The 17,791-nt window shown below is 44.8% G+C and overlaps 2 protein-coding genes across 2 annotated transcripts; both read right to left on the bottom strand.

The window, feature by feature from the left end:
• Positions 1–1,844: 1,844 nt before the first annotated feature.
• On the bottom strand, positions 1,845–2,677 carry TEX52 (testis expressed 52). The gene is given in 3 exon segments (XM_026079978.1): positions 1,845–1,969; positions 1,972–2,311; positions 2,579–2,677. Coding segments are annotated over 3 exon segments (564 nt in total).
• Positions 2,678–7,929: 5,252 nt separating this feature from the next.
• Positions 7,930–17,724, bottom strand: FOXM1 (forkhead box M1). Its single transcript, XM_026079953.1, has 9 exons — positions 17,652–17,724; positions 15,722–16,318; positions 14,452–14,600; positions 14,024–14,236; positions 13,481–13,609; positions 12,842–12,886; positions 11,822–11,900; positions 11,170–11,351; positions 7,930–10,135 (listed from the first exon to the last, which is right to left on the bottom strand). The coding sequence occupies exons 2-9, from the start codon at positions 16,269–16,271 to the stop codon at positions 9,086–9,088; spliced, it is 2,397 nt and encodes a 798-aa protein (XP_025935738.1). The 5' UTR covers positions 16,272–16,318; positions 17,652–17,724; the 3' UTR covers positions 7,930–9,085.
• Positions 17,725–17,791: the final 67 nt, after the last annotated feature.

Consider the following 17,791-nt stretch of genomic DNA (forward strand, 5'->3'; position numbering starts at 1 on the left):
GAAAGGTGATGGAGCAGCTCGTCCTGGGGGCCATCTCTAAGGCTGTGGCGGACCAGAAGGCGAGCAGGAGTGGTCAGCGTGCCTTCCCCGAGGGGAAATGATGCTTAACCGATCTGATAGCCTTCTATGCTGGAATGACTGCCTGGGTAGATGAGGCGACCTTGACTTCAGGAAGGCTTTCCACACTGTCTCCTGTAACATCCTCATAGGTAAGCTCAGGAAGTGTGGGTTAGATGAGTGGCCGGTAAGGTGGCTTGAGAACTGGCTGGCTGGCAGAGCTCAGAGGGTTGTGATCAGTGGTGCAGAGTCTAGCTGGAGGCCTGTAGCTAGCGTTGCCGCACCAGGGGTCAGTCCTGGGTCCAGTCTTGTTCAACTTCTTCATCAGTGACCTGGCTGAAGGGACAGAGTGCCTCCTCGGCAAGTTTGCTGATGATACAAACCGGGGAGGAGTGGCCAATACCCCAGAGGGCTGTGCTGCCATTCAGAGATACCTGGACAGGCTGGAGAGGTGGGCGGAGAGGAACCTCACGAAGTTCAACAAAGGCAAGTCCTGCACCTAGGGAGGAATAACCCCATGCACCAGTACAGGTTGGGGGCTGACCTGCTGGAAAGCAGCTCTGCAGAGAAGGTCCTGGGAGTGCTGCTGGACACCAAGTTAAGCATGAGGCAGCAAGGTGCCCTTGTGGTCAAGAAGGCCAATGGTATCCTGGGGGGGGTGGGGGAGGGGGGTGCATCAGGAAGAGAGTGGCCAGCAGGTGGAGGGAGGTGAGCCTCCCCCTCTACTCAGCCCTGCTGAGGCCACATCTGGAGTACTGCATCCAGTTCTGGGCTCCCCAGTACAAGAGGGATGTGGCACTACTGGAGCAAGTCCAGTGAAAGGCTACAAAGATGATTAGGGGACTGGAGCATCTCTCTTATGAGGAAAGGCTGAGAGAGCTGGGCCTGTTTAGCCTGGAAAAAAGAAGGCTGAGAGGAGATCTTATTAACGTGTACAAGTATGTGAAGGGAGGGTGTAAAGAGGATGGAGCCAGGCTCTTTTCAGTGGTGCCCAGCGACAGGACGCGAGGCAGCGGGCACAAACTGAAACACAGACAGTTCCATCTGAACATGAGGAGAAACTTCTTGACTGTGAGGGTGACAGAGCACTGGAACAGGTTGCCCAGAGAGGTTGTGGAGTCTTCTTCTCTGGAGATATTCAAAACCCGCCTGGACGCGATCCTGTGCAACGTGCTCTAGGTGACCCTGCTTGAGCAGGGGTGTTGGACTAGATGATCTCCAGAGGTCCCTTCCAACCTCAACCGTTTTGTGAAATAGTGAGAAACCTGAATAGTGTTCAGGACTGTGTAATGTGTGCTGGCAGATGTCCAGGAGAAACAGCTGTTGTTCATGGGCAGTGAAGGTTTATATACTGAAGAAAGACAGAAGGCAGCTCTGTTCCACTTATGTTGCCTTTCCATAGGTCATCTAAAGCATGCAAGTGCTTTGCAAAAGAAGGTAGGTATTGCTGTTTTTCAGGCAGGGGAGCAGAAGCAAAGAGCCATGACTCAAGTTTCTTGATGTCAACTAGTGACTCAGAAGCAAGGAGTCTTTCGGCCTTGTGCGTGGTCTCCTATTCTTCACCTTCTCCTGTACAGGGCAGATAGCAGCAGTGTTACCAGCAAGGATTCCAACCAAATCCTGGAGAAGTTTCCATCTGCTCAATTACTTTGGACAAGGGCAGTACTAGGTGCCTCCTACACAGTGGAGAGCCCATCATTCCCCAGTGGAAAAGTGATTGGGTTCCAGTGTTCTGGCACGTTCTCAGTGAAACCTAGGGGGGCAAAGGAGGGGAAAATCTTTGTTTCTTACTGTTTAAAGCCCTCAGGAAGTGAGATGTGTCCTTTGCTCCCTAGAGGGGCAGCTTGGCATACACTCCTCACCTCCAGTTGCTCATATGTGTCTAATCCTTTCTGTGCTTGCACCACTGCTACTTCTTATTTCTCTGGTTCACAAACACAACACACTCCCTGATGAACTTCAGGTAGGTATTCCCATTCATGAAAGAAGGAGTAGGGGCAGAGAAGTGGGATGCCCAGTAGGTCTTAAGTGCTATAATCCATCGCCATATGTTGCTGTCATAAGGTACACCCGGCCTTCTAGGAAAAAGCCGTGGCAGTCTCATCACATCTAGTCAGTTGTTGTAACCCCAGACATGGCAGTGGCCATCATCTTCCCAGGCTGAGCGCAGTTTCTGATGGACTTTAATCTTGGTTTCTGTGCATGATGGTCTTGTGATGGCCAGTTGATGATAAGGTCCCAAGGAGAATCCTGGCTATGTCACATGCTTCACACAGGAACTCTGTTTGCCCAGGTGCTCATCCCAGATGCAGGTCTAGCTGGGTACAAGTGTGTGTGGGGGGAAGAATGAAAGAAAGAAGAAGGAAAAAAAAAGAACGGTTTAAGTACTTAGTAAACATTTCTCCTGGCCAGAGTTCTTCCCCTCCCTCTGCCTTTGTTTCCAAGGGTATCAAATAAATATAGCAAAGCTGAGCAATACACAGACATCCCTACACATGCAGTCCTTCATCCCACCACTCACCTCTGCTGCAATTCTGGGCACAACTCTGTGCAACTCTGCTATTGCCTCTTGGAAGGTACTCCTACTGTTTTTCTCCCTGCCTCCAAGAGTGCAAAACATGGCTTCTGAACACTCCCACTCTTTCAATTTGCTTATGCTTACATAGTCTGCAGCCCCGAGTTCTGAAATAGCTTTGTCCAGGAGGAAAACAAAACATGTGTCTTGTGGCTAGGAACAGCACACAGTCCAGTGTTATGGAAACTATTAGGCTCGCCAGCCACCATAACAGGGTCCGACCCTAGGTTCCCGCTGAGGCAGAAGTTCGAAGTCAGATTGGAGAGAAATAAAATTTAATGATACATGTGTGGTAATTACAGCTTGAGCTGGGTGCCTCCGAAGAGGGACCCCGAACAAAGAAATCCCTGGGCAATTATACCCTTACAATCTAAATTCCCTGCCCCTTAAGCAATAGTTTGGACCAATAGTAATAGTTAGGTCTGGGTTCATCCCCTTCTTCATTGGGCCCCTTCATTGTCTCTAGGCAGGCTGCTTCTTTTCTTATCTTCAAGGTTTGCTACTCCTGCTGTCCATGTAACTTCTTTATCCCTCCAGCTTGAACCAGCTCTGGGGCCCCCTTTTACTTATCTAGGTAAAAATTCACACCTTGAGGCCTAAGGCTTCAGCAAATTTAGCTACTAATGCTAAGCAAGTTATGCTAAGCAATTAATTCTAGACAGCTTCAGTCCGATATTCTCTAACATCCAGAAACCAGTGTGCTCCTCTACTCAGCAGTCATCCTGATCACCAGTGCTCCATTACCACAGGAAAACCATGGTGTCTTTATGGGAACAATCTACACAAACAGTGAAGCCCAGGTCCTCTATTCAAGGAAGCTGAGCTCATGGCTTATATTTTGAAGGGTAATCTGACCCATCCCTTGCTGACTGCAATCTGCTGCAACTATTCTTCTCCATTTTTTTGCCTATATTCTTCATTCTTCCTTCCCTTCCTCTTGTGTCACAACCCCATTGACAAGCTTGAAATAACCAAATTAAGCCATTGCAGTCTTCATTTGGCTTTTAAGTTCTCCCTCCTCCCTGTCAGTTAGTCTTTGACACAAGTGCATTAAAGGCCCATAGACTGATTGAATATGCCCAATATACTGAGGTTTCATTCTTGGTTGGCCCTAGGAACTCTCAGTAAATGGGAGATCAATAAAAGCACTGGCATTGCTTTAAATGACACAAATGCCAGAAGGCTTAGTTCAGTGTAGCACACATGCATAGGATTCCAAAAACCAGACTATGACCCATGGAACATCATGCTTATTGATAAATCTTCCCAACCAGTTACAGTGGAGGGAAAGCTAGCCAATTGCCTCCTGAAGCATTTAACATCTTCCTTGTCTGAAAAAGAACTTTCTTGAAATGCAGCATTATGGAAGGGAATAGCAGCCACAGAGTTTTATAGAAACTGTATTAAAAGCCTGCAGAATGTAAAAGAAAATGAGTATTTCTATATCTACTATAGAATTTAATAGATGAGTCTTTTGCTATAGCAAGACCACTTTCTCAACTCTCTAGTTCTCATAAGAATTAGGAGAACAGATAAATAATGCAGACTAACAGAAGCTGCCTGACAAAGCACTATGTAGGTATCTAGAGACATGTCTACATTTTGTCCCACCAGGTGTGTCTTTCAGGAGAGCAGTTTGAGATGCTTGAAATATTACACCATCCTGGACATCTCAAGGTAAAGTCTTTTTCAACTAAGACTGACTACTAGAGTTCTAGCTGCTATGTCATGTTTGTGTATCAACCTGTGTGATCCCAGCTCCTATGGTGACTGAGGCACTGTCATACTCATTCTCAGATTTTGTCTGTTAAGGCTGCAGGGAGGTGACTAGGCCCTGGTTTGAGTTTAGATAGCTGAACAGAAGGTAAGAATTTCTGACATGTCATGACAAAGTGCTGGACATGAGAGAAAATAATGTGAGAAGCTGGCAAAAATTACAGATAGCACTGTGAGGGGTGGCTGGATTTCACAGGTGGTTACTGGGCAGTTATGTGAGAAAAGGCAGAAATTTACAGGTAACTGAAGGGGAGTATTGGACGCTTTTGGAGGATAAGAATCTTGTAAGGCCAGCAATACCTAGGTGACTGCATCAGTAATACCAGGTAGGTCTGATATTACCTAGGTAACTGTATCACAAATAACAAATTTGGGTACAGCTGTAGCAAAACCAGGACCAATGAGGAAAAAAGTAATTAGCGGTGTGTTGTTTATCTGAGAGGGAACAAGGGCAGATAAAGTGATGCATCAAGGAAAATTGGGGAAGAACAAGCTTGGAAAAGGGAAAGAAGTGGGAGGATAAAAAGGGCTGACTGACTGCAAGTAGGCAGCTGATCTTGTCTGCTTGACAAGCTTGAAGCTTGTTTGGCCAAGCCCTTTCCCTAATCACTGCAGTCTGTCCAACTGTCTTATTAAACTCTGTTCCTATTTTTTGTGCAAGTGTGCTCTCTTTTATGTGTACATGCATATGAGATCTGCTAACAAACTTCAGGCTGTACTAGCTAGGGATTAGCAGAGCAGCATCTTGAGAAACTTAAGGTCAGAACTAGAGATTGGATGAAGTGGCCTACGGTAAGGGAACGGATTCTGGACAGACATAAGGTCCACTCCGAGTCTGAGCGATCCACAAATGTGAGCGTGCATGTGAGCAAGGATATGCGTATGTTCTCCCCTGCCTGTGTTGCAGCAGGGGCGACACTGAGTCACGCTATTGCAAGATACTCCAAAGTGTTTTAGCAGGGCATTTATCAGAAGCCCACAGTGGAAATTGCCCAGACTAGCCTCTGCTCATGTCAAGAGAGTATCAGACTGGAAGCACTCTCAAAGAAAACCCACAACTGGCAGTTTGTCTCTTCTGCCCATGTCTCTTTTTCCCTCTAGGCCTAGACCTAGGTTTAGGGCTTTCCCCTCAGTCTTGGCTCTCCTCCCTGAAGAGAGATGTGCTGTGTAGCTTTGATCAGTTTTCACAGCTGTCTGTTATGATGTCGTGATCAGAGAATGATGATTTCAGTCAGGGCTGCAGGAGGCAAACTCCTCACTGGAGGACATTTGCAGATAAACAAAAAAAGAATCAAGACTTCCTGCCCTCCTAGGCAGCATCAGCAAATCAATCCTAAACTAAATATACTTAAAAGACTACTGGCACCTAGCAGTTCCTAACCTTAAAGCTTTCTGAATTCCTTTCTTATTTCCTGCTTTGAGGAGAGGAAACCTTGGGCTCAATCAGAAGCGATGGACTTAACGACTGAATTACTGACAAAAATCTTCTGTTCTGAGATTCACATGGCAGGCTAGAAATCTTTTATCACTATTGGCCTCAAGCTGAGAAGTCACTTGTGCTAGGCACAGACAAAACTGAAGATTAGGGAGTCCAATATTCCACCCCAGAAGGACTGAAACAAATAATTAAGTGCTTTAAATATCTTCTGAGAGACATTCAAACCAAAGCACATAAGTTTAAGCACATAACAAGAGCACATAAGAGAACGTAACCACAATTCTTAAAGGGTACCTAGCCAAATCTGTTTTTGCATTTATGGGGGAAGGGAGAAATTTTGAATGGAAATTTATTTGCCTTTACAAAATACAGAAACTAGTCTGTTGGTGATGTTTTAGAGTAGGTTAGTATTCTTCTAACTTGTAAAGTTATGATTTGTCTATCAACAGCAGGAAAAGGTATTTGATATGAAGCAAGGGGTTGAGTAACCAAATCTTAACATGGTAAAGTCAAGATGGCCTGAGCAATACTGAAAATGGTCTAATGATCACTTATCCAGAAATCACAGAAAAAGCACCATGCTGCTGGAAACAGGATAGTACAGGTGAGAAAATTTGGTGATAGGAACAAGGAGCTTTTGGTCCTTTTTCTAAATTCCCCCCTATGCTTCACCCATTCAGAAAAAAAAATATTTAAGTTATTGCTGCAGTAATTAAGAGGAGTAATAGGGATTATACCTAATTCTTAGTCCTTTGAGGATGTAGGTAGTGATAGCAGGAAGCAGTGGGATTTTGCTACCAAGTCTTCCCATTAAACAGGATGTTAGAAAAAGAGTAGTTTTGCTGAAGAAAAGATACACACACAAAAAAAGATTAGAGGTGCATTGTAAAGCCACACTTGTTCTTCTCTTTTTTGAAATAAGAAAGGTTTGCTAAAAATCAATGCAATTGTGTGAACAATGACAACAGGTAATTCAACACTAGATTCCCACTAATCTTGAGTATACCTATGTTGTCTATGATTGAAAACAGAAGCTTAGAAGAACTCAGAACATAATTAGCTATCTTTGTGTATCATATATTAGATAAGAGTTTCTTCCAGTAGAACTGAAACAAAAATGAGATCCTGCAGTGCAGGGCATAAACCAACCATTGGCTAGCAGAAGTTAAAAAATAAAAATAAATCCCCACAGATCTGTAGTTCTCTACCTTACCAAAAATAGGTTTGCTACATTTCCTTGGTTGTTTTGTACCAGCCAGATCTTTGGGCATGATGGACCAAAGATCAGACACGTAGTCTTCATTAAGCACATCCTGAATTCCAGATAGAGGATAAAAGGTAGTGCACTCTCCCTTAGCATCTCTATTAGAGTTCCTTCTCATGATACAGTGGTGGGATAAATCCCTTTAGTGTATGCTTGGCCTCTCTCTTCCCTTTGGCTTTGATTTCCTTTTCTTTATACCTTTTCATGTTCCTTGACTGCTCAAAAAAAATTTGTTCCTGCCCTCAGGGCTTTAGGTAGGACAAAGAGACCCATGAAACCATGGTGCCTGAGGGAAGAGAAAAATACAGGAGAGAGAACTGGCATTAGACAGTTCATGAGAGTCTTTCACAGACTGTCATTGCCACAGTACCCAGGAAGCTCACATTCTAACACTTAACTTTGTAGTATCCTTTGAGGCAAGATAGTTCTACTATCCTCTTGTAAAGTCTGGCACATAAATTAAACAGTTTGCCTAGGTCATCTCTGTGGTTGTTCAGCCTACTACTGAAACCATTTAAACCATCTCTTCTCTCAAGCTATCACCTGCCTATAAAGTGTTTCCTCCTGAGGCAGAGTAGAACTAAATGCATCCTCTTCCAATTGCTCCTGTCCCCTCCCAAATTAACCTGGCCTTACTCCCAGAATTAAGATCCAAGGCTAAAGCACATTCATTAGGCAAGCAAAAGCAATTATTCATTCTATGCCCCAGCCTGAGCATGCTGCTAAAAGGCAAAGTGAGAAGGGTGAAACTTCAAGCAGGTGCACTGCTGATCCTGAATCCTGACAACAGTAAAGACACTACTCAGCTGTGTTCCCACACAAGCTTTATTAAGTAGGTAGTGACCACAAACTGTGTTTGCTTGAGGTGCATGAGCCATCATTTGTCTGTAAGCAGAAGAATAAGATCTTTTACATGGCACTTTCCTCCTATGACATGAGCTCCACAGAACTGGGATGAGCTGCCCTGTTGCACAATTCAATAAGAGGTCACTTTTCAGTGAAAATATCAGCATCTACTTGACAGGTTCTCTTTTACCATTTCAACTGATGATTGTAATGAGGGCCACTTTAACCATTCAGTAGAAGTCAGTCTTACTGCAACAATGACTCTACCTAGTCCTCTAAGTACATAATAGTAGGACTCTGGAACCAGAAGAGTTAGAGCTTGATCCAAGAGCAACAGCTCTTCACTATTCCAGCCTGGAGAAAGGAGCTGTGAGAGGAAGCTGAACCAAGAATTTATACTGCAATCCAGATAACCTGTTTAAGTATAACTTGACTTGTTGCTCAGTCACATAGAGATCTCTTCCCCAGCAACATTCAGAGCAGCCTAGGCCAATGTGTTTCTGAAGTCAAAGAAGAAAAAATGGTATATTGGGGCTCTCATCCAGGGTGGAAGAGTACAGAAGTGGAACATATGGAGAACGCTCTAAGCCAAACCCTTTACCAGCCCAAATATTCCCATAATAAGCCTACAGGAATAAAGTTACTATTATAATTAAAGGCTAGTTTAAGGCATGTACAGTATTTACAGACATTAAAACTACACTAAGAGGGGAATAAAGTGAAGGGAAGTAAGGACAGAGCTAGGAAGAAGTTCCTAGGCCCTTCCCTATCAGATGTAACTGAGGAGTGTGTCTTTATCTTCTCTAATCCCTTCAGTAGCAAAGGCCATCCGGTGCCTACCTAGATGTTCTCCCAATAATCTCTCTCCAGGGACTTGTCTCTAGCACAAGATTAGAGAGGTTCCATCTTGTCCTGCATAATAGTCTATTGCGGCTCATAAAAGGGAGCTTATAGCAGCCAATGGGCCTGTCTCCCAGCCTAGCAGGAGTCAATAATGCCCTGTATTTCCAGGGGTGGGGGAACTAGTCATAAGCAGATATTGGACATCTTAGATTATGTGAACATATCTCAGAAGAGGAGAGTGCTTTCTGCAATATCAGCATAAGCCAATTTCAGCCCTCGGGCCAGTTTACTTCAGTTCGGGTATGAGCTGAGACCAACTAATGTCTGTTCCTAGGTTTTCATCCTCAAGACCAGGAAAGCTGATATCCAGAAGGATTTTGCTCAGACTGTCATTCATGGTGTCCAGGATCAGGCCCTCCATGAGCGACCGGTTTTCAGTAAGGCCAGAGGCTGGCAGTTCAACAGATGACTGCTTAGTGGATTCATGAATAAAAGTTGGAGAGCTTGTAAGGGGGCCAGGCACCGTTTCAGTGGATTCTGTATTGAGCAGGTCCCGAGGAGATCCAAAGAGGGGATTTTTAAGGGGAGTGCTGTTAAAACCCAGCAAGTCCTGGTTCTCCTGGAGAGGTGTGAATGGCAACTGAAGGGTTCTCACTGGACTGAAGTCCAGTTCATTACTTTCCTTGGCTAATGATGCAGATTTCCAGGGATCAAGGCACCCTAGTGGGGGGGCAGTAGCTGGGACTTTGCTGGGAGTAGAAGAAACTGGCAACTTGCTGAACATCTCCTTGACTGGTGTTTTAAAGGGCCCCTCTTCCTCCTGGGAGCAGCAGAGCTGTGATACATTCTCTAGAGTCTGGCTTTCCTGCAGGAAGGGAAGGTCTGCCCCTAACCGGAAAGGGTCAAAGCCAGTGCCCTCTGGCAAAACAAGGACCGGCTCTTCTGAGCAAGGCAGTGCTAGGCGCTGTTTCCTTCTGGATCTGCCCATTTCCCACCTCTCCTGTCTCTTTATAACTAATGTGTCGGAAACACCCTTAGACGGGGACTTCAATAAGGTGAAGTGTTTCTTCTGCTTTGTGGCCGAGACTGGGAGGAACAAGCCTGGATCTTCCTTTATGGGTAAGGTTGAGGTGAATGGAGACAGCCAGTCATCTGGTTGGGAGCCTTCCTCCTCCTTTATACAGAGGGCCTCGGGGAAAGAAGTTGAATCCTCACCAGGCTGGGAGTTGTTCTCCTTTAGAGAATGGTTTGAGGCAAATAAACTTTCATCACATTGACTCTCCTCCTTGACAGCAGTCATTGGTAAAGAGGATGACTCTTCAGTAGAGAGTGACATCTACAAAAAACCCCACAAGTGATAAGCAGTCAGTAAGCAAGGATCTAACACATCCAAATATACAAATGATAGTGGAAAGAAGAATAGAAATACTGGCAGTAAAGATCTTCAGAAAGCAGTAGCAATAACAGCAGATAGAGATTGGTCTTTGTGTGAAATTAATACAGAGAAGCCTACAGATCACATGGGAAGGATTTTAGCTAAGTGACTGGAAGTCATGCCCTTGAGACCACTATGAAGAACTGTTCTAGGTGGACAGGCAGGAGGAAAGCTAAATATTTTTGGAAAATGTAACCCCTTTGATTTCTCCTTACAATATCTACATGTAAAATAACAAAACGAAGGAGCACAATTTTCACAGAAACAAATGAGGAAACAAAGGAGGAAACAAAAAAAAGGAGGGAATCAAAAGAAAAGAAAAGCATGGGGGAAACATAAATCACAGGAGGAAAGAACATGAAGCAGCAGGCATACAAAGAAAATAGGACTGAGTTAAGAAAGGATGGAAGAAGTTATTGCTTTATAAGGTCTAGGCGTTGAAGAACAGTCAGTGAGATGCCAAGAGTTTAATGTTTAATAGCCATTTTGATTCAGCCCAGAGTTAACTGGTTACTTGCTTCTTGCTAATTCTGTGGAATTCCAAAAACTCTAAGAAAAGACTACATAGGAAGAAGTGTTCTTTCAGTAGCAGCTCCTTATGTTAGGGCTGTCTCTTCAGAGCTGTCAAAATCTGAGTATTTCAGTGACAAGACAGAGCCATTGCTCACATTCTTATTTCTTCAGATCTGAGCAGTAGAGAAAGACCTCTCCCTCCTCCAGCGAATTAAAGCAACATCCTTATAGCAAGTCAACTTGTGGGTAATAGTCACCCTAGGGACAGAAAAGGGCAGCAAGGATTGTCACTGGCTAGTTCTTTGCCATAAGCTTATCTTTTGGAGGACCTAGTAAAGATGCACAAAGGAACCACGCAAAGAACAGGGTCCAAAGAAGGCAACAGCTATGGGGGGAAAAACAACCAAACAAAAAATCCCAACCTTTGGAGCAATGCGCACACGCTTATTGCTCCGGACAGTCTCCGAGCTGTTGAGGGATGTCCCTTGTGCCATGGATAGAGGGACCTTCATAGAAGGCTGCAAGACAAGAGGCTGACTCAAAGGAAACTGGATCGGAACCAGGTAGGAGTTGATGCGAGGAAGCAAAGGCTTCATCTTTCGGCCTGGAGGGGAAAAGAACAGATTTGCTAGCCTCCTGCCCTTCCTCTACTGCCTCTTGAAACCCAGGCACCTGGCAGGAAGTCCTTCTAAATCCCCCTAAAATAACCAGCTGATCAGAGATAGAATCACCAGCCTTCTCTGCTAATTTTGAGGATACAAATCCCAAGCCAGAAGCCCTGATGAACAAGAAAATATAGCTCTTTGTACAAATCCTAGACCTAAAGTCGGAGGGAGCTCTGCTCTCACTCCATTTTGAGCACCTAACTCCCTCCATCTCCCCCCCACTCATCCTCTCTCAGACATAGCAGCACTGTCTCAGCTCCAAACCTGTCAGAAGAGAACAGCTCTAGGAAGCCTTTGAGCAGGCAAGGCTGAGTTACAATTTCCACTTTTTTTTCCTGTGGGAATCTGGGACAGTATCCAAGATTTAGGGGATGGATTCTTTTAGGCCTAGGCTGATGCAGACACTCACGTGCATTTTGAGGTTCAGTTTTGCTGCTGCTGTTGCTTCCCATGTTCTTCTGGGGATCTTGAACATGTCGCTTTTGCTGCTGCAGGCATGAAAAAAAGAAAGAGGAGAAGGAGAAAAGAAAAAGATTTAAAAAGAAGAACCCATCTTTGTACAGCTGCCTCATTCAGAATTGTGAATCCAGAGGTTTGTGCTAAGCTAATACAGAGAGAGAAGCTGTTACCACCAAGCACTCATGCTGGCTCTATTTCTGTGCCACTTGCTATTTTGTGGCATGCCATCTCCAGGCCAGCTACCAACCAAAAGCCACATAGAAAAAGACCTGGCACAACAGAGCTGCTCCAGCTGTGGACTCTGCTGCAGAAGTAACCGGGTATTGGTGTCCTCAGTGCCTGAGCAAAGGCAAACAGGATAACTTCATTGTGTATCGGATCTCTACACAAACCATAGACTGGATGTTTGAGTAGAATAGTGGAGGCAACGGAGGAATCAGAGCTCTAAGCAGATGGAAAGAGGGCCAGGGCAGTAGCGGTGACAGAAGAGTGCTTGATTGGCTGCTTGCACATCTGTCATTGTTAAAACAGCTGGATGCAAGAGAGACAACAAACAGGTTCATCCTTCCAAGTCACAGTGCAGCTATGTTCAATATGAGAAAAGGAGCACACAGAGATCCTACTCTCTCTGGGTCTGAGCCCCAAAACAGATTGGGACTTCAGCCAGGGAGACCAGAATTGTACCTGAAACCTCTGGCTGGGCTTGTTCTCAGAAGGCTCTTTGCAGCCTACTTCAGCAGTAGGCTTCTAGTAGCTCAAAGTTGTACAGTTTTACCAGCTAACAAAAAGCGTATCAGCTGAAGGCAATAGACCTTTGGCTCAACACTTTTCCCCAAAACAGGCATGTGTGGAGCTGTTTGACTAGGTGCAGCAGTGACCCAGCTCCCTCCCCAAGCCTTCTGTCTTTTCCTTCAATGACTGGCAAGAGGAAAATGGAAGCCCAAGCCCCGAGCCAGAGGGAAAGTCTTACTGATTCAGAGTGCTCAGGCGATGTTGGTGACCCCAAGTCCAGCGGCTGGTGGCAGCAAGGCATTGAGAGGGAGAAAAATAAGAGGAAGTTATCAACCAAAGGGGAACAAATGGGGCATTTTAACCTTGTATAATCTGAGCAAACTAGAAATTGAATCTGCCCACCCACTGCAAGAAACAGGAAAGACTGACCACACCTACACCAGACTCTGGTTTCTTTCACAAAGTGATAATTCCTAAAACATCCATCTGGGAAAGGGCAAGTCTGCCTTGTGACTCTTTAGTCAAAACAGCATAGGAACTGTACTAATGACCACTTCAGTGGAAACCTTCCCACTAGGAGTTTACATCAGGCTCCTGGAAACAGGTCAAACAAGCTCATTATTACATTTGGCACGCCACCTGAAGAATACAAATACACATGTCCCAAAGAAGTTCCAGTTTATGTACACAGCCACGACACCTTCTCTTTCAAATACAGAGCTTGTCTATTTGTCAAGCAAGAGAGACCTAATCCAGCTTCTACAAAAAGGCTGATGTCAAAGCAGCTTAACCTTCCTGCTAAAATAAGATGCCTCTGGCAAGTGTGGCGTTTAAGGACTGGATAGACTGTGAGATTTTCTTTGCATGAGGCACTCACCTTAAACACCTGGTCCAATGTCAGGCAACGGTTGGCATCGGGGTGAATAGTCCAAAAGGAGATTTTACCATTAGCAGATGTTTCACGGACAAACATATCATGAAGGGACAGGTTGTGCCGAATAGAGTTCTGGGGGAAAGAAAAAGCGGTAGTTTTATAAGCACAGCAGGACATGCCTCAGACATGACTGCCCTGGCACAATAATTCTGTTCCAAAGTCTAGGTGAAGTGGATCTTCATGTTCGCTGCATACCCAGCCAACCCTGTCATAGAAGCCTCGTATCCTCCTTACTCCCGAGATCCCTATTCTTACTTCAGTGACCAAGCATCCCACCATCTTTCCTATGTGGCATGAGAAAAAAGGATACTGGAAGTGGAACATGGACATCTGGAATGAGAGGGCACTTGGGGCGGGGGGTTTTTAAATTAAAATTAAAATTTCCATCTTGCTCTGCAGGCTGGGGAACAACTTTTCATTTTCATCCAAAAGGCTTACGATATTATCACCCTGTGGCCCACAGCTACTTGGTGGTCTGCATGTTACCTTCCAACCTGGCTTAGCCACATGTTTAAAATAAGGGAAATGATCTTCAATCCAGGTATAGATGTCCTTCAGAGTCATACGCTTCTTCTCAGTGCTGTTGATGGCAAACTGGATCATGGCCATGTAGGAGTAAGGGGGTCGTTCTGATACTGAATCCTGCCAGGAGGAGGAAGATGAAGAGGTAGGAATGGTAGCAGCAGAATCTTCTTCAGTCTGAGATACAGAAGGAATAATACATGAGTGCTTGCAAAGCCAAGGAAAAGGGCCATGGAACACCCCTGGATGCTCCAGGTCCTGCTATTCAAATCAGTAAAGGGGAATCTCTGATTACTTAGAGATTGTCATGCCTGGTTCTTTCAAGCCATCTGACCCACAGGCATTGCTTCCCTATAGTTTTAGTGCATGCTCTGTTGTCTCCTCCTGCTTACCTTGATTCTTTCCTGCAGAGGTATCCGGTTCTCTTTCTCTGTTTCCTGCTTCACAGAACAAGGACTTAGCCCATCAGATCTCATCTTCCCCAGCCACTGGATGTTAGTGAGACTATTATCCAATACAGAGCTAGTTGCCTCACTGCTGCCTGTTGGGATAACAAGCCCATAGCTCTGTTTACTCATGAGTAACACTCTTCCCCCTTAATCCCAAGTGCCGAAAGGAAGAGCCTGGCCACTCTTCTCAAAAAGATCTCTCTGTCTCAGGATAGGGACAAGATAGTATTGCAAAGATAGTGTCTTGTGGATATATCTTGAATTCCTGATTTCATAGGAATCTGCCCAATTTCTGAAAAAAAGCTGCAGCCCGAAAATCCCCATTGAAACCAGACTATTGCTCTCGACCAAAAACAGGACTATGTTGACTAGAGTACTTCAAGAATTCAAGTATTTTTAGCTAAAGGATAAATCTAATAGGCAGAGGCCAAGAAAGGTGATGGCATAAGCTCCAGCAGAAAGATCCCATCACAAGACCTAAGTCAGAAGCTCAGATATCTGCAGATTTTTTAACAGCAGTGATGAAAGCTAACAGATATGGTTTTACTACTTCTGGTGAGGCTGTTTGTAGCAATACAGCTACTGGAGCTGCCTATGGATTCTGACAGACAGTACTATACCATGGGATAAGATTTGTTACAGCCCCAAAGAACCAAAGCTTTTTTTTTTTTTTTTTTTTTTTTAAGTAGTAAACACACATTTGTTCCGAGCAGCCATTCAAAATAAAATCCATCCCACTTCTAGCCTTTGGCCTGAAGCTTCATGAGACAGCCAAGAAGGAAAGAGACTTGCCACACAGTTATTAAAGGAGGGGAAATCATCTCTGCTTCAAAGTTCTAGGCCCATGTGTTTTGCTGCTCATTAGAATGCTCTGTGCTAGTCTTGATTCCAGTCACAAAACTTTTGCTAAATGGAAGTTAGTATTTTGTTCTAGTCTTGATTTCCTCAAACCACCTCCTCTTTCTTCCCCAGCACTAAAATTTTGCTCTACTATATACACCTTGATATGTCAGGCCTGTTTCTTGTACAAAAATATATCCACTAAGATCCTTCAGGATTCACTACATATGAATAGCTAATGCACATCAATTATTTTGTAGTTAACTGAATAGTTGTCACTATTGTGTACTGATATTTGGGCACCACACTCATTGGTATACTTCAGGTCTCATTCTCTACATGGCAGGACAAGAAAAGGGTAAAGACTACATACTGTTGCCTTCCTGTTCCTGCCCAAACATGGAATCAATTCCTGAGCGCCAGAGTGTTGTCCCTCCTGCAAAATCAGGGGTCTGGATAACATTCTTCTCTCTTTCCCAACCATTTGCCTCACTGGGTGCTGTATTGGCTTTCTCTTCTGATGGGAGATGCTGCAATGCTGCTGGATCTGCTGAATGAGAGGTGCCCCCACTGCTAATGAGAATGAATTTGTTGGGCCCATTGCTGCCACATTCTTTTCCTTTTGCTGTCAGTGCCTCAATGATGCTCTGGATATCAGCACTTGTAGGGATGGCCACCACTTGTGTGTTGGGCATAGTAGGATGGTTGATGATCTTTATTCCTGCTGGGAATTTCTGCAGGCCACAGTCCATTTTGTGTCTGGGTTGGTTGTTGTGTTGGTTCCCTTGGCTGTACTCCTGCTTAGGAGTCTTTTTACCCTGACCACTGGGCTCATCTCTTGCTGAAGCACTGGATGCATCCTTCTGTGGGAGGGTCAGTTTCCGTCTTTTGAGAATTAAGGGCCTGCGAGGGCTGGTCCTCATTATTGATCTGTGCAGTCAGTCTCCATTGAAAAGGACAAGAACAAATCCTGCAAAATAAAGGATGCAAAGTGAGAATGTGAAGGGCAGGAACAGCTAGAAAAGGTGAGGCAAATCACTGGGGGTGCACACACATGCTCAGCAATTGCTATGAATCTAGAAACAAGGAAAGAATCAAAAATGAATGCTTTTAACAAGATTCACAAAATAGACACAAGATGTGCCTTAAACCTCAAGACTTAGCTGTGAAATGACTTGTCCAGAATCAGTCAGCAAGCTGGAAGGAAGAGAAGCTGGAACAGAAAAATAGCAGTCCTGATTCTTATAGCTCATTGCTCTAGACATCAGATCACACAGCCTTAGAGAAAAGGGGATTTAACAGATGGTATAAGATCTAGGAAGCAAAGCTCTTTCTAGATATTGTCTCCTGGACACTACAAAGTCACACAATAAACACACCTGAAGCTAGAAGTGCTTTAAAACAAATTCAGACTAAATGCTTTGGCCATTCCTTCTGTAGGCTTCTTAAGAACTAGAAAAATATTCATCCTAGGGCAGCATACAATTTTAATTTAAACCTTCTGGACAAAAAAAATATGTAAATTTTAGAATGGCAGGGAGAGGACAGGACAAGGGAGTAGATCAAATTCAGAGACACTGATTTCAGGGTAAGATGCTGTGGGGTCCTTTTGAGAGCACCACTGACAAATATCATTCCAGTCACGAACTGAACAGAGATTGTCTCTTGTGGCAAACTGTAAAAGAACAACAGCACACACATTGTATTGATTATTTATCATTTGACATCATAGGCAGAATAGAAACAAAAAGAAAATATGTCATTCTGTATTGGTGGATTTGATTCAGCCAAGTAGCAAACAAGAAAATTCTTAGTAAGAGTCACCTACACAGCTACAAAAGGGAAAAAGTCCAGCAGATAAAAAACTGAGTTGCTGTCCTGTGTGCTGGGAGTGGACAGCCATGGGATCAAACGCTGCCCAGCAGCTGAAGGCCACCAGCAGGAACACTCAGCATTACACAGAGGTCATGTCACCCAGGCACATGTCAGGGCCCTTTGCGTTCTGCTCCACTCCCTTAAACAGAGATCCCCACAAAATAAAGATGGATGTGTAACCTTTAGCCAGTTTCCAATAGGTTGCATCCCTACAGGAGCAAGTCACTTCCTGAAAAGGCCCAAGCTGCTACCAGTAGAAGCCCGGGAGCAACCCTGTTGTATGCACAGCCCCATGGGGGCAGTAAGGAGGTGAGCGCTAAAGGGCCAAACACAGAGCCCCAGCTCTTTCTTCTCCCCAAGTTCAGCCTTCTCCATCCCCCATCCTCCCCTCCCAGACCGTGGGGTACTGCCAAGCCTGCCACACTCACCGGTGAATCTGGGTTGCCTCCACCAGCACCCTGACGTGTCCAGGCCCAGGCCCAGGCCTTTCCCACACCCCAGCCACCCTGAGCCCTTAACGCGACTCTCACACGGGTGCCCGGCCACTACTTCCAGTCCCCACGAGAAG

Source organism: Apteryx rowi, unplaced genomic scaffold, assembly GCF_003343035.1.
Source record: "Apteryx rowi isolate R43461 unplaced genomic scaffold, aptRow1 scaffold_506, whole genome shotgun sequence".
Lineage (NCBI taxonomy): Eukaryota > Metazoa > Chordata > Aves > Apterygiformes > Apterygidae > Apteryx > Apteryx rowi.

Excerpts from the sequence above, each read along its gene's own strand:
- FOXM1 (XM_026079953.1), bottom strand. The coding sequence starts at position 16,271 with ATGAGGACCAGCCCTCGCAGGCCCTTAATTCTCAAAAGACGGAAACTG. Across the intron at positions 13,610-14,023 it reads TGGCTAAGCCAGGTTGGAAG|AACTCTATTCGGCACAACCT; the intron begins GTAACATGCAGA and ends TCTTTCCCCCAG. Across the intron at positions 12,887-13,480 it reads CATTGGACCAGGTGTTTAAG|CCGCTGGACTTGGGGTCACC; the intron begins GTGAGTGCCTCA and ends TGCTGCCACCAG.